General features: G+C 37.1%; 1 protein-coding gene and 1 long non-coding RNA gene across 16 annotated transcripts in view; both read right to left on the bottom strand.

The window, feature by feature from the left end:
* Positions 1 to 3743, bottom strand: part of LOC142087951 (uncharacterized) — a 30116-nt gene extending 26373 nt beyond the window's left edge. Inside the window, exon 1 of the long non-coding RNA XR_012675677.1 lies at positions 384 to 3743. This is a non-coding gene — a long non-coding RNA (uncharacterized LOC142087951). The remainder of the gene's footprint in view (positions 1 to 383) is intronic.
* SOX6 (SRY-box transcription factor 6) overlaps positions 1 to 16321 on the bottom strand; it is a 375857-nt gene that overhangs the window by 126990 nt on the left and 232546 nt on the right. For 8 of the 15 annotated variants that reach the window (XM_075162744.1, XM_075162746.1, XM_075162751.1 and 5 more), the window contains one exon: positions 3755 to 3808. The exons of the other annotated variants lie outside the window; for them this stretch is intronic. In XM_075162744.1, the coding sequence (XP_075018845.1) occupies positions 3755 to 3808 (54 nt within the window). The remainder of the gene's footprint in view (positions 1 to 3754; positions 3809 to 16321) is intronic. 15 annotated transcript variants of the gene reach the window in all.

The following is a 16321-nucleotide window of genomic DNA, read 5'->3' as shown; positions in this document are numbered from 1 at the left end:
GTTAGAACACTTGCTCCCAGCGTACAGAGCAATATGAAAAGGAATAAATGAAGTGAAACTTATTTTCAAAAAATATAATTCAAAGTCTCCAAGGTTAACAACCTTAATTGTTTTAGCGGGTTCCATAAATTTAATTTAGATAGGACTATTGTCAACAAATTCATGGTATTGCCACCAGAAGGTTAGAAAGCATAAGTTTCACAAACTTCTTGTGGATGAAATAGAAAACATTTTAACTAAGCCTCAACAGTGCAAACATAACAAAGGGAAGAACCTGAGAGCTACAGTAGGTGACAGATTCGCTGTTTCTTTAGAGTAAAATCTCCCAGTAAGATTTTCCTTCAAATCATGCAGCATATTCAAAGTAAATCACTGAAACTTACTTCAGACAAAATTCTAACTGGTGAATTTGCAGAAAACGTGTAGGGCAAGATGAAATATATCACCAGAAATGAAATCTTTTCCATTCTGTTTTCCCTGACATGTGCAGACCCTCTGCAAGAAGGAAAGAAGACAGTATTTTGGTCAGTACCCAAGGTTCTGTTTCCATGGGAAGTGTGTGCATATCCAGAACAAGCAGTTTGGTAAGCAACATAATTTATGAATGCTTGTTTCCCATGGTTTTGCATGAGATGCAAACTCAAGAGTTTTGCTTCTCTGTTGTCTTTTAAAGTATAAGTGTAAGCTTAGATCAAAACTTTTCCTGAAGTAGGGCATTTTAACATCTCTTTCCCAAGTTCATTCTTCAAGTTCTAATATGAGGAGAACTTAGACTGAAGCCTTTACTTCCAGGGCAACCTAAAAGGGTTTATCAGGGCCACTAACTTTCATGAGACTTAAATGAATGCAATACCTTTTATGCTTCTTCCTATACCTCAAATGTGGTTACCTAATTACCTAACGTGTCCAAAAACTATTCAGGTGGAACTCTGATAGACAGACGGCAGCACAGTTACATAAAAGTCCTTTCCTTAGGAAATCAGGGTAAAAAATGTTTTGGGTTTGGGGGTTGTTTTTTTTTCCTTTAAAACTAAATGCTGTGACAAACACGGGAAACAGGTAGGTTGACTGTCTGAAATTTGCATTCATTACTACCATTTTATGGAAGTAAGCTGCAAAACAGCAATAAACCTCCCACAAGACAAAGGTGGCTGTTTGTAAATATAGAAAAAGATCTAAAAAGTGGGGAGGAGAAGTATAACACTGAGTCAAGGCATTCAGGCAGCAAGAACATGAGAGAGAATTGTTGATTATTCCTTCTTTCTTCAGTAGACTGATACGCTACTTTTACATGATTAACATTTCATTCTGGTAACCAGACAACAATGCAGCAAAGGAATAAAAGTTCATTCTAGGCTGGAAACAGTGAGCATGAGTTCATCTTTTTTTTTTCTATTGTAAAGAAAGCTAAGTTAAGTCCTGTGGAGCCATGGCTTTAATGCTCTCCGCAGCTCTTCACAAAAGCTTCGGTGAAATCTGGGTCCTGTCATAGCATGACAAGAAGATAATCTGTGTGGGACCTTCCTTTCTGATTAGGAGGTGCTTTCTCTTAATCAGATGGAAAGAAAGTCTCTTGGTAAGGAACCCCTCCTCCTCCAGAGAATGGAAACAAATCTTTAGAGAAAGGCTTACTCAGAATCTGCATGGAATCCAGGTTAAACCATTTTCCCTGGGCCGTATAACAGTACGAAATGCTCCTGCATATATGTAGCTCCTTAACTTCATCCAAAGCAGAATTTTAATCCAGGGAAGATTTCAACATGCAATATAGGCCTTTGTAGCATTAACATCTGAATGTTCCTGGAAGCTGCAGTTCATCAAGTGTTATATACTTTGTCATCTCTAGGGAGGAAGGAAATAAATGGGTGACTCTAAGCCTTGACGGCTGTAAATCTATTACCAGGATGAAGGCAGATGTACTGTTTCTATTCTGTGGAGTTACTCTGATTTGCACAGAGGTAAGTAGGATCTGGGTCAGGTTTGTGACTTCTATCCAATCAGAATTCCTTTATTTAGTGGAAAGAAACGTAAGTTTATTTACTTAATAATGACTTCTAAAAAAAACCCCTCTTAACAAATCCTAAGGAAGATTTGCACTCCTCCTATTTGCTCTGTTAATTCCATGAGGACACCTATTTATGTTGCCTAGATTATGTAATGGATCAGAAATATTGAAATTAGGAAAAAAAAAATTTCTAATATTTATTGAATTACAATTTTTTTAATGTAGATCTGAGAGACTATAAGCTTCACCTGAAATTTCCAAAACAATTCTGATAATTATAATCATTATCTATTCCAGCCAAAACCAGCACAATTGGAAATATAATAATAATGAAATAGTATTATAATATAATAATATATTGGTTCTAAAGGTGGCCACTTGAAGTAAAAATTTACAATATGGTTATCATACAAAAATTACATGGCAAAGAAACCATGCAAGGAAAGACAAAACATTCCTTAGCTTACCATCCTAGCCTTGAAAAGATTAAATCTTGCTTCCAATGCTAAATGTATAACTTGATGAAGAAAACAGTCAAATTTGGTTGGTTCAGTTTTGATTTGAAACTGCCCGAATATCAACCTACAACATTGTTTAAGAAAAAAAAAACAAAACACCAAAAAACCACAACACAACCCAACACAAAAAAACCCATAAAACATGTATGAAGGATCCAATTAAAAAAAACATATTTACATCTGTAACACTAGACAGTGAGTAATCTTGCAAAGATTTCATAGGACCTATGCCAAGGGGGTAACGTCTAATATTACCTGTACAAACTCTCTATCTAATGCTGGAAGCAGCACTCCATTAGGGCTCCAGTTTCAATTTTTCTAAATTTTATCCCTTTCACATTCAAAGGCTCATCTCAATCTAAAAAGCAAGCTGCTTCTACTGAAGTCACTCTATAATTGCTACTGTTGTCTCAGTTTTCACAAATGTACATGCACCGTGTCCTGAGCATAGGCCACCAGCTTTGATGCCACACGTCCAAAAGCCTTGTCCTATGCCATGTTGAAGCCCATTCAGCCCATGACCGCACAGAGCAGTTGAAGAAGACTTTTTTCCACCTGTTTGGGTTCTGATTTTAAGAGGATCAGTATGTTCTGATCAAGAAGAATCAAATGGGCTGCCTGTTTCACAAGAAAGTTTCCTGTCTGTTTCAGAATAGGAAATAAGCCTGAAACCATGTAGTATTTCTTGATAAAGTGGTTTGCTAATGGTGACCACAACATTTTCAAACCTGTTGCAGTGGAGTGGCTCATTTTTCTCTCAAGGTAACAATAGAGTTTGGCAACACTGCCCAAAGAAAATAACTGTGTTTTCCACACTTTAAAAAAAAATTACATCACACTGTTAAATGATTGGCCTATTCTCCACAGAGAATGCCAAGTGCCAGTAGCACAGAAGTGCCCCGAACTCCACATTAGGAAAGGGGGGGGGAAAGTCCTACTTCTTGTAGGGAGTAGCATCACTAGACTACTTGAAAGGCACTACGAAGGTCTGCTGGTTCTAAACACATATTTAAATATGTAGTGAGAAGCTTATAAAAAGCATACCACACTAGACATGTAATTAAGTAAATATTAATATGCTTTACACATGCTGAACCATTTATCTGGACAATATTAATTATTATATTTACATGAATGCAGTAAGCACTGAGGACGACTCCTACAAGTATATGCAAGACAGGAAAAGACTGAGAAAGAAGAGGAAGACATTGAAGAGGTAATTTCTCTGCACCTTTTGGAAGAAATCTTTCCATGAGCTTAAGAGATGATGACTTTCATTGTAGGCCTGAAATAAAATGAACACACTTCTTATTTTATTTTTGGTCAACAGGACCTTTAAAAGGCTATTTCACAGAGAGAAATAACACCACTGTAATTTTAATGTATGTTTATGTAAAGTGAAAGTGGCAGTTCCGTGTTAATAAACCTTGCTTAGGGGGGGAAAAAAAAAAATCAGTTGCTGAACTATGGTGAGTAATTAGCCCCTTAGCATCGCCTTTCTCTAGGAATGCTTCCTCCTGAGCTGGCTCTTTTAAATAGCTCCAGTCCTGGCTGCCTTTGTTGAGCTTGGAAATTGTGCACATATGAGAGAAATTAAGCCCTCATTTAACAGGGACACATGCCTGTCAAGTCCAGAGGAACAAAGGCTGGTCCCTGGGGGCTACTCAGCTCCCTGAGGCTGCCACTCATTCTGTTAGCAATGCTTACCCTTTACAGATTGTGTATAAAACCCAATAAATCATTTCATCTGCTCTGGTTAATATACACATGAGCCTGGGACTTTCTTCAAAGTATTTTTTTCTCCGTTTTAAACTCCATTCGTTTATTAAGAGGTGACCTATGTTTGCTAGAGTGTAGCCAGGTTTTTACCTTTATGTAATAACATTAATGTCTGTGAAGTAAATCTGAAACATTTACTGTCATAAATGAAGATGTTTGGTGCTACATCTATTTCACACAGGAAATATTTTATTACTCTTTAATGGTCAATAATCATCAGTGTCTATTGTATAAATTACTAGTATATTCTGTTCCTCCTAAAGTTACATCTGAAATGTATGCATATTTCAACTGATAGTAAAACAACAGGGTAAATAAAATGACAGATGTATAGCCTTGCCTAGGAAGAGAGTCTTTTCTCCATTAAAACAAACCAAATAGGAAAGTAATATAATGAGGAAATCAGTTTTGTTCTTTACAAAGCGTTATGCACAAAGATGCATCTATACTATCCTGGATAAAACAAAAGAAAAAGGATTCTGATGATTAAAAAAAAAAAAATTAGTTGCACAAAGTGATAACTGAAGTAAACACATGCAAGACAAAAATATTCATACACAATATATCAGCTACCTTTGAGCACTCTATGGTGGATGGGCACAATTATCCCCAAATATAAATGCACACACAGAGCAGAGGAATATTTTACAGTGAATAAAGAAAAGCAAAATGAAATGCTGTCATTTCCACGTGAGCTCTTTTTGTTTTTAAAAAGAAGGCCTAATTCTATACTTCTAGTATTAGACTGACATAAGTGGAGAGAACATGAACAACACCAGCTGAGGAAATGGCACCCTGCACTGCATTCAATGAAGCAAAACTCTCACTAAGTTGAGCACAAGTTTTTCCTTATACTTGAATGTAGGATTAAGCCAATGAAGACAAGTTAGTGGTGTAGAATAAAAACAAATTAAAGTGCAGAGTTGTATCTTCTTTCCCCGAAATGGTGAAAGCAATATTTCAATGCCTGCTATTAACAGGGATCTTTTTTTGTTTTGTCCACTCGGCAATTTTTAACTAACACATTGAAAGCATGCCATTTCTCAAGCAACAATATTACGCTTTGTATTTAAAACCACAAAATAAAGAGGGCTGACTGTTCTGACAGCTTTAATCCTGATGATACTGGGAGCCCCAAGTAAAAAGAAACTGGTACAGCATGGAGTTTTCCCTGCTCAGCAGGCAGAGAAAAAGCAGTTCTGGATTTGATAAGTAAAACCAGATATAGTCAATGGTTATATGCTAAAGCCTTGCAATTAATGGGAAACATCAATGGTCCAATGAACTTGCATATCAGTGGGGTCTTTGAGAAGGCCTTTTCTCCCATCTTGTTAAAAACTCATCTACTGTACAACAGCCATGACTATTTTTGTGTAAAGAATTGTGCATGCTCCACTGTTGTCAGAGGGGAAAAGAGATATCAAGTCTCCAGGTCCCATTTATATATTAAAAAAAACCCTGCATGTTGTTATTATTGATATTTTTCACTGCAAATTTGTGTCAATGTAGCAATGAAAAGTGCCTGACAGGATCATGACCTCAATATGAGGTGCTTGACAAATACAAAGATGTGGCCCCTCATCCTGAAAGATCTGACAGTCAGAAGCAACTATTGTAATAGTAGTTCATCCTAGTTAAAAATAGCAACCACAGATAAAAAAAGTCCAACTTTAGACTATACCCAAAGGCTACAATTCAGTGTATATTAAAACCAAGATATTAACAAGTAATTATCTTATAAGAACAAATTCCTGTAAAGAAAACATGATACCATTATACCATGCCCCTGCAATCCTAAAAGTGGCAGAAATGCAACAAATAACCTATTTCTTAGGAAGAAAAAACTGTACAATGCAATGCACATATCCGCATTGTTCAACTTAATAGAGATCTACAGCTTCTCTTCCACCATATATACATAAAATGCATTTCAGAATAATTAACTGAAGAGAAAACAAAAAGGTTAAGTGACTGGGTCTGCTATGCAGACGTAACAGTTAGGAGTGATTCGGTAAGTATAAGTAAATGAAAAGCAAGCTTTTATCAGTAAAAATATGTTTGTCATAAAAGTATTTGTCATTCTGGAAAGAATCTGACTAAATCTAATTTGTGTGAGTAAGGATTGGGTCCAAATTCAAAACCCTGGTGCAAAAGTCACAAAACAAAGGAAAGACTTCCATTTCAGCAGAATTTGGTTCACTCCTCAGTACCCGTATTGGATTTACCTGGTTAATAGAAGATCTGTTTCTAGAGTAGGCCATAAGCAAGCGTTACCCAGGCTGGTTTTTTCCCTTTGAGCAAAAATGATCAGAAACTCTGAGCCACTTTATCCACCTACTCTTTACAGATCAAAATGCAAAACGTTGCCGTGAAAACAAGGGAGAATATGCAAAGGTGTTATATGCTATGTATGCCACTGACATAATACTTTAATAGGATATGCTGTAATTTCCTGCAATTAATATCTTAGCAGAGCTATAAAGGCTTTCTTCCAAAATTATACCATTGCGTTTACAACACTAAAATTAATGTTGTGTCAACCTTTCCATTATAAGCCCCCTTTTTCAGAGGTTTATAACTTGGCCATAAAAATATATTCTGGCCTAAAATGTGGCATGCAAGATCTCCATTTAGAAGCAGCCATTTTGATTAAACAAAAAACATTATTTAATGGCTGTTTCAAGTAAGTCTTTTGAGTGCCTTACAAAATGCTCGAGGGACTGCCACGAAATCTAGGCATTCTTCAAACAAAAAATTATTTTCTCTCCACCATAAGCCACTGTTCAAAGGATGTTTCACAGCCACGGAAGTTGCTCCATATCTGTAAGGAAAATACTTGTATTTGGGAAACCACACACTTCTTCAGTGAAAGTAGTCTCTCCACTTGCCTCTTTCTGTATGACAATGGCTAGACGTGGTCAGCAGGTTGACCGCATGGGAAACTCAAGCTAGCTGAAATGGTTTTCATTGAGGCAGGAGAGGGGGTGAGAGGAATGAACAAATATTTCTGAAGCGGATTCACTCTGGCTAAAAGCCCCATCACAGTAAATTAAGGCAAGTGATAAGTTGACAGCAAGTCATGATAGAAAAGATGATCAAGAGAGCCACCCTATGAATTCTGAAACCACAGATTTCAGGTCTGTCAAATTTCGTATAAGAACTGGATCAAGTCACTTAGGAAATTTAACTTAGGTGCTTATAATTAGGAACCTTGTTGTCTAATCAACAGAAGGTAATTCACAGCACCTGGACTGCTTTATATATGGAGCCAAAAGTCCTAATTCAGTCACCCAAATTAGATATCTAAAATTAGATGCCCCCAAATATCTATATGCTTTTTATTCTGCCTCAGAGAAGTGTTGTGAGGATAATACAATTCAGCTTATGAGACACTCAGATATGCAGTTACAGAGGAGATGAGTATTCTGAAAATATATCACCAATAAAATTCAATGAGATGGAAAAGGCAAAGCCAGAAATGTGGTAGTAGAGTTCTTCATACAAATCACTCATTGTCAGAGCAAAAAACAAGTGCCATACTCCTCCTCTGACAAAAGTTTGTTTCTATATTTATATTATATAAATTGCTTTGTCAAATAAGGAATCTCAGTCTGTGCTTAGGCTATTAGGTATACATTGCACTATCAACTTTATTTTGTAACCTATAGCAAGTACCCACACTATTCATTTATCTACCTGATCTAGATTTTAAACTAACTATATGTTCCTCCAACTGGTTAATCTCTCATTTACAGAATAAAAATGACTAATACATTACTTTAAAATAAAGTTCCCTAACTAAGAAGTGCCCTTCCATACTGTGGGGCGGTGATGTGTCTCAAGATGGATTTCACACTTCACCATCAACTGTGAATTTCTTTGCTTTTATTATTTGGTGTTACAACTTTAATATTTTCTTAACATACTGTCATTTTGGGTGGGTGAATAAGATGAATTCAGCATTTCATAATGCACCATTGTATACTGTTTACATCATTTATTTTCTTTTTATTGAATGATTACAAACTTCAATTTAAAATTAATAACATTTTGTGGGAGTTACTGCATGTGAATTAAGTGTGGTGATGTCAGTGCATCCCTCTGGAATTTAAAAGATATTTCACTGTGTTATATCATGTGCCGCACAGTATATCAATTTTTATTTCCCATCCCTCAAGTATGGAATGCACACTGTGTAACTTCTTAGATTCTCAATATAGACATAATTTACCCAAGCTGTGCAAATGCCCAACTTGCTGAAGATGATATATACAAGATTTATATAAAAGACTAGTTCTTTCAAACAAGCAAAAGTCTTGCATACAACACAAGCCACTACATTATCTAATTATTTGGGGGCAGGGGATTCTAATGTAACAGGCAAAAGGAAATAGGGTGTAAACTGCAGTCATAAACCAGCTTTTCCTTACTTTAACAACAACTTTAAAATTAGATAGGTAAATTCCAGACAAGGCCATTCACCTTTCCTTGAGAGCTATGCTTTGACATATTGTGAGTGTCTGGATTAGCTGGTTGCATAAGACAGTGAATATTAGAAATATTCATTCACTTTACTCTTACATACATGCCATCAAATGTATACCAAATGTTAAACAGCATCTGGTTTGCTCATTTTTTGGTTTGCACATACTACTACTTTCTTTATGTGAATTCATAATTCCTGAATGCATTCAGAGAGCAATGCATTTACTTCTTCCTTGCTGTCATTACGTTAAATATATTTAAAATAAGTTTTTATGCTTAAATTGATTCAGTAATACACTTGCATTCTGGAGCATTCTCACAATTACAACTAAAACACATTTTGATTCTTTAGGTCAGGATTTAGTCCATCTGGTAAATTTAAGATTTTACTGTGAGATTTCAAAAAGTACTTTACAATTTATTTGCTAAATGCTTTTGGCCTTTTTATGTGGGGCTGTACTTCATCATTTTCCTCCAAATACCTGCTTCTGCAGACAGAAATTTTGACCTCTGATTCATCACATTCCAATCTTGCCTGTATATCTGAATATCTCCATAAATCAAGTCATTTCAATACTAACATTTATTAACTATTTTCTTTATTCACTATCTCCTGGTGAGTGTGTCAAATAGCATGGGGTTTTTTAAAAAAAAAAAAAAAAAGCAAATGCTGATTGGCCATCATATGGTTGTCAATCACAAAAATAATCACTGAAAAAGTAACTAATTAGAAATAAAAGACCAATACCTTAAGCAGCTTCTGTCAGCCCTGGGATATGTTTCAATGTAACGCTGATGTAAGACCTGAAAAAAAGCTGGAGTCCCCAAAAGGTTGCCTGTTTTTTCCAACATCATCTATTTGTCTAATAAAAAAATTACATCCCCTAAAACCCGTGCCTCATTTATATCTTTGATATTCCAACCACAACACTAATATTCGAAGTCCTTCCTCATATGGGGTGCTCAATTCCGCAAAGCCTACTTATGTGAGTAACGCTTAGGTATACAAGTCATCAAATACTGGCTATGCAAGTATTACTCAAGCAAATAAGACTTCACAGGATCAAGCCTGTTGGTAGGCTGCCAGTTGGCTCGATTTCTTCTCCCAGTTATCCATTTTAGTTTGTGCACACGCCACTTAGGAAGGAAACTGGTTTTCTGTGCTGGAGTAAATAGTGCATTATTATTGCATTATTCCAAACATTGCAATATTGCAAATACTACATTATGCAGACTGACAGAGGGGGGGATGCAGACCTGTACTACCAGAGGAAAAGCACCAGGGGTTCAGAAGGGCATAATCTCTGCCAAACTCTTTAAGAGCTAGACCAGGGTGTCTGGATCAGCAAGCACTGAGGCTGCCACAGCATGTTGCTCCACGCTTGGTTGGAACGGGCAGACCACCAGCTAAGAGTGACCCCTGGGCAGCAGTACAGGTGGGTAGCAAATATTTGCTTGATCCTCTGCTGTTGTTTAGGAGCTGGTTATAATCTGCCCCTAAACTAACAGGGCTCAAATCTGAGGCCCTTCTGTAAGCAAAGGCTGTAGAACAAGTGTTTGGGCTCAATAGAATCAATGAGATTTTAGCCCCTGGCTTTGACAGAGGCACGGCTGAGAACAAGCCCTTAAGCCACTGGCAAGATTGCAATGCAGCACGCCCAGAGAGAACGAAGCAGCAGTAGTTGAACTGGGGACTATGGATGCCTGTGCCTTCATTTCCAATTTTAAAACAGACGTGGGAGAGGGAAAGTGGGAGGGCAGCTACTATCATTTTCTGCACCAACATGAGCCTGAGAAACAATGACATTTACTTTGGTTTAACTAATTTCCACACATCAGATCATGTTCAGCACCCGTGTGCCAAAGTCCTATTCTTCAAGTCTGTTGAAATATCACTTTCCAAAACATGTGTGCTAACATTTGGCCAACACCACCACAAGATCATTTTATTAACTTGTAGCTCATTTCATAGACTGCTGCTCATGTTGCTAACATATGCTATTCTACCATTTACTGCTCTATAATTAGAGAAGTCATATGAAAGAGATACACGAGGCTTAATTTTTGCATTAAATACAATTTGTTTAGACTTGGGTAGGCAAAATAAAGCTATTTAAAAGAAAAAAACAACATGTAGTGAATTAGAAAACTGCAAGAAAGCTAATTTAACTCTTGGAAGGTCACAGTAAAAATTTTTTAAAACCCACTCCCCCACCTCAAGACTGCATACAATTTTAAGGATTGTGTTAAGAGTCAAACCCAGAACTACTTTCAGCTTTGCCAGGATAAATCTTGTTTCCAGGGCCTGAGGGCCTCAGAGGCAGAGCAGCTAGCAGGATCCTTGCAAATGGGGGACCAAGATGCAAGACCAGAAGCTTCGGAGTAGCACAGGAGGGGTGAACCTTTAGCACAGTGTGTCTTTTTGCTTAGGCCACCACCATGCTGTCATGCCAAAGCATTTTTAGTATGGAAGAGGCTGAATATGGATAGGGAGCATCACCAGCAAATTTAATAAAGAGTAGGCTGCTGGGAGAAGGTAAGGATCCCATATTGCTTCTCTTCCCACACAGCTGACAGAGAAAATTCCAAGCCAGCCAGCCACAAAGATGGCTTTTGTTGGAAAAAGCTGGCCTGTAATAGACCTTTTGCTTGGGTAATTATCAAATAAGGACTTTAGAACTCATTAATAAGCCACTATGTAATAATAAATAAAATATGAAACATTTGCCTTTGATGTTTAGCATATTTGTCTTTCCTCCATTGGATCAGTTTCCATTTTCGCTAAGCAAGTTATGAGCTGGACAGAAGCTGTGATGCCACGCCTACAGCAGAGCCCCGTGAATTTGAATCAATGATTTAGCAGCCAGCTACGAGTTACTGGCACATAACAGCATTTCTGTCTTCCATGTGCACACAACTGCATTGCAGAAGGGAGTTAGACATAGATTTTTTTAATACTGAACTGTTTAAAAAAAAAAAAAAGAAAAAAGATACCAATGACAGCTGGGAAGCAATTCATAAGCAAAATGGAATTTAAGGGAAATGTATCCTTTCTACTGTAAATTAATAAACTGCAGCTATAGTTTATTAAGCCACCACAATAATTTACATTTTCTACCGCCATAATCTTGACTGCTTATAAATTACAGTAGTTTTACCTATTCTTTAATCCAGAAACATCATTATTAAAATGTTTGATGCAGGCTACAGTGCATATATCATTACTTGTAAAAGTTAATTAGATTAGATAAAAGAAATAATTAGATTTGCATTTTTATCCTGGTTTTAAACTTCCAAAGAAGATCACAACAGTGTGCCTGTGGGCAATTAAAAACAGCATACAGCAGTGAAATATAAAGGCAAAAAAGGTCTGTTTTTCCTGACTAATTCATGATTGAAGATACAATTACAAAATATTTTAAGGGTTTGCTGAAGCTGGGGGCTATTCCTAGACTTCTAAGCTTTGTTTATAACTCTCGCTCTCTTTCAAGGGAGTATCTGATCTGCGTATCCTGCCAATAGAAGTATCAAATTGCTTTCAATGGCTTTATTTGGTCCTGTTCAGAGCTTGCTGGAAGGGGATCAGTTTCATGATCAATAACAAAAAAAAAAGAAAAGAAAAAAAAGGTGGGGGAGAATATTCCCTAGTGCCAGAATCGTAGCATTGCAATTGCTTTTTGCTCGTCAATGCTAAATACAGTTTACAAAGAGAGACAACCTCAGAGAGCGTAACTGAACTGACAATAACGAGATTCCAGCCTGTGCATTTTCAGCAAGCTCACTGCAAGGAGCTTTAACCTGTCTCCAAAAGGCAATAAATGAAAGGTTCGGCTCTTAAAATTGGAGGTCAGTTACATACTTAATGATGAAGCATATCTTTAAATCTATTTCTACTATTATTATCCTAGCAAAAAATTAATTAACCAGGTCAGGGAGGCCATGAAGGCTAATGTGGAATGTAATTATTCCTGATCTTTAGACATGTACTTCACATAAAGAGATAGTCCTTATTCAGCTCACCAGGTACCTGAGCTGTCAGTAGTTAATCATGGATAAGAAGAGAGACTCATTGGTTCAGCCTCTTAAATTTTAAGTATGATTCAAATGATTCCTATTCAAGGACAGTTTATATAGTTTTAATTTTTATGTTACTATTCTTTTGTTTGTTTACTATCACAGTAATCATGTTCACTCTTTTTGACTGAAACAGAAAATGCAAGAACATAAATATGAAACTACAACAGCATGAATGTATAGGTTAATACTGGAAAAAAATTACTATTAGGAATAATTTCTAGTGGCTGAATTAAAACAGAATACTTACGAGAGCAGAGGAAGCCAGTTTTTCTATGCAATGGAAATCATACCGATTCAAACAAAAAATGAAATGCTCTGCAATGGCATTGAACATAGTACAGAGGAATAAGGTGAATGGAAATGGGTCGAAAACAGTTTGGATCAACTGTCGCTGTAATAACCATCGCAAGTTTTTTCAGAAAAGCTCAACAACCAGTGTCTCTTTTAAAGATTTCAGCCACAATTTACGAAGCCTGCCCACCAGAGGAGGGAAGCCCTCAAACTTTCATCCCTTAAATCCCGGCCCCCGTAGGGAAATCCTGGAGCAACATGCTCCAAGCATCAGTGGGATCCGACCCCCTTCCTCAGCTGGACGTGGTGGGGTCAGAAGCAGCCCCCAAGCCTCATGCTGAAAGGACTGAATTCTGGCAACAAGGCACTGGATTCACAGGGATTTCAGGGCCTGAAGCGGTTCGGAAGGTTGGAACCGTTCTAGAAATGCAAGCCTTCCCTTCTTCCAATGTAGTCTTATCTTCATGATACCATCAAATTCCTCCTTTAAACAGCTTTTTCCCTTATCCCTGAGGTTTTCGCTTTCACAGCACAGGCTAAGAGGTGTCCTTGAAATAGTTTCATTTTGTCCTTTCTACTTTAGGAATGAATACTTTTTATTAAACAAAAAAGAAAGTCCGTTTAAAAAATCTGAATCAACCTGGAGACTGATCTATGAGCTCTTACTTGCCCTGCAGTATTTTCTCAACTTTATTTACACTAAAAGCAATGATTTCTCTGCACAGCTTTGAAGAACGAAGAAATTAATTTGGCATACTAGATTTCCTCCCATCTCTATGGACTCCTCTGTAGAAGAGTGTTTATGAACATTATGAACATTCGAACTGAAAAGTAATAATACACTGCATTTATTGAATTTTTTCATTTAAGATTCTCAAAACATTACATTTGAATTGAGGAACAGGAAACAATTTGCCAAATTTCAGATAATCGGAGACAGAACTCCACATACCCACTCCCTTTAGCCAACAGACAAAACTGCTTTCCCGAACAGGCACACCCTGAAAGTAACATTAGCTTCACTTAGAACACATAAGACGATTATGTAGAACATTTTATGACCTCAGTACTCTTGAAATACCTATGTTGTTTTCCTATGCTAAGCCTAGCTAATGTCCTCTTTGCTCATAGATTGTTGACAAAGTTTTGGATGTATAACAAGTCTGGAGTAAGGTGCTCCAGTAAATGGTCTTAAAACCAAAACAAAACAAAAAAATCAACTAAATGAAATAAGGTCTTAAAATGATTAAATAAACAAATAATATACGATATAATGTAAATAATAAATACCAAATAATGAAAATTTTCAGTAAATTAACCCAGTAGGTGTCCAGGGAAAGATGTGTTTTATTTAATAGGGATTATTTCCACTTCTATATGTGGTTGACAGAAATCTTGTAAGCCCCATTTAAAGTCATTTCTAATTGTTTAGATGGTTAAATAAATTGAACGGACTTATTCACAGAAATTATTGTTTAAGAATTGACACTGTACCTCGGAAGATGACAGTGGTACACTGTGTGTCTCATGTGATGAAAACATTGCATCAGCAATGCCCCACTCCTGCATCCTGGAGAACATACTGTACTTATTTCAAGTAGCTGTGCCATGAATAGGCCCATGCCCAGATGGAACTGGCACCTGTGCTACTTATATTTTGTAATCTCTTCAAAAGGGGAGCGTCAGGGAAGAGTACTATTGTTTTTCCATGCATACAAAGTATAGATAAGAATCTACACCATTTTATATAAGTAATCACTGTTTGCGGAAAAGGGTTGCTCAAGAGTGTCTTTAAACAGATTTACCTTCTGAATAAAATCAAGCAAGTTATTGGGGATGCAGTTCCGAATTCTACCAAGCCCAAAAACTAAACTGAGAATGTAAACGTTTATTAGAAAATTGTTTTTCCCCTCAAGCCACAGAGAGCATGATTCACCTCACCTCGCTTTAGATCTCTACACTATAGGCATCGGCATCTGTATCCTTTACAGTTAATGGAGATAAACAGCCATTTTAGGGAACAATTCATCTGAGATATTTTAAACGTCTACTTTAGGACAAGATGATTTGCATCCTAAAACTATTCACTCTGCTTCTCTCTGTTCACTAAAAAACAGTGTGGACAATTAATTGAGACAGAGACTGCACTGCAGTTACCTACTTTTGATATGATGAATTCCACCCAGAGTCACCAGCGCGACTTCAGTATCGGTACTGAGGTTTCCTGGGAAGATGCTGGGAGGGGAGCTGGGAGAACCAGCACAGCACTGCATCTCTCGCCTGCCTCCTGGTTTACCTCCATCCTACCTATAGTCCTTAGGGAGCTACATGTCTCAACAAACTGCAACACTCGTAATCAATTCAATAGCAACAAACTTATAAAGAACTGCAGAGGCGACTTAGCAACTAACTTCTCTCCCGAGCAACTCCTGGCTAGCAAATCTGCCACAGAATTAAGAAAGAACAAATAAACAACGAAGAACCACTTGGCTCACAAGCAAATGGACTATGTAAGCTGGTGTTTAGCCTAGGAAACAATCTCCTAACAAACTTTTTTTTAGTAATCTCCTCGTAAGATCAATGTATGTTTGAGATGGCATCTGCCCAACATGCCTAGTGCTTCATACTGGAGTCTACAATATTCCTTGGGCAATGAGATGCCCACTACCAATCTGGCTAACAAGCTGGGAGAGGAAACAGTCCTCACTGCCTCAAATACGCTGATTAGATTCATATAAACATAAGGATAAATAAAGAGGCCAAACTGCTGAGGAACTATGGAATAAGAGTAGCTTATATTGGCAAGAATTTTGAAACAAATATAGGGAAGGATCACCAAGAAATAATTTAGGTCACATGAACAGAACAATCATTAAAATGCTTCTGCATATACATTTAGGAAAGGACACAAAACAAAACTTGTGTAGGCTTCAGCACTGTATAAGAGGAAAATTGAGTGAACAAGAAAATAAACCTGCAATCTACTCTAAAATGAACCTGCAACCTATTCTAAGACCACTTTTCCCCAGAGTCAGTGGAAGGGTAAAGCTACTGGAAAGTATTGAGTGAGCTGAAACATAAAGTACCTTTAAACTTTTTACTACAGAGCAGGATACTTCCTAGTAAAACACACCCAATTCTCCAAATAGGAACAAAAATTACCTGG

The sequence above is a fragment of the Calonectris borealis genome, chromosome 14 (assembly GCF_964195595.1).
Source record: "Calonectris borealis chromosome 14, bCalBor7.hap1.2, whole genome shotgun sequence".
NCBI lineage: Eukaryota > Metazoa > Chordata > Aves > Procellariiformes > Procellariidae > Calonectris > Calonectris borealis.
Note: the sequence above shows the minus strand (reverse complement) of the source record. Positions and strands in the feature narration are given on the sequence as shown.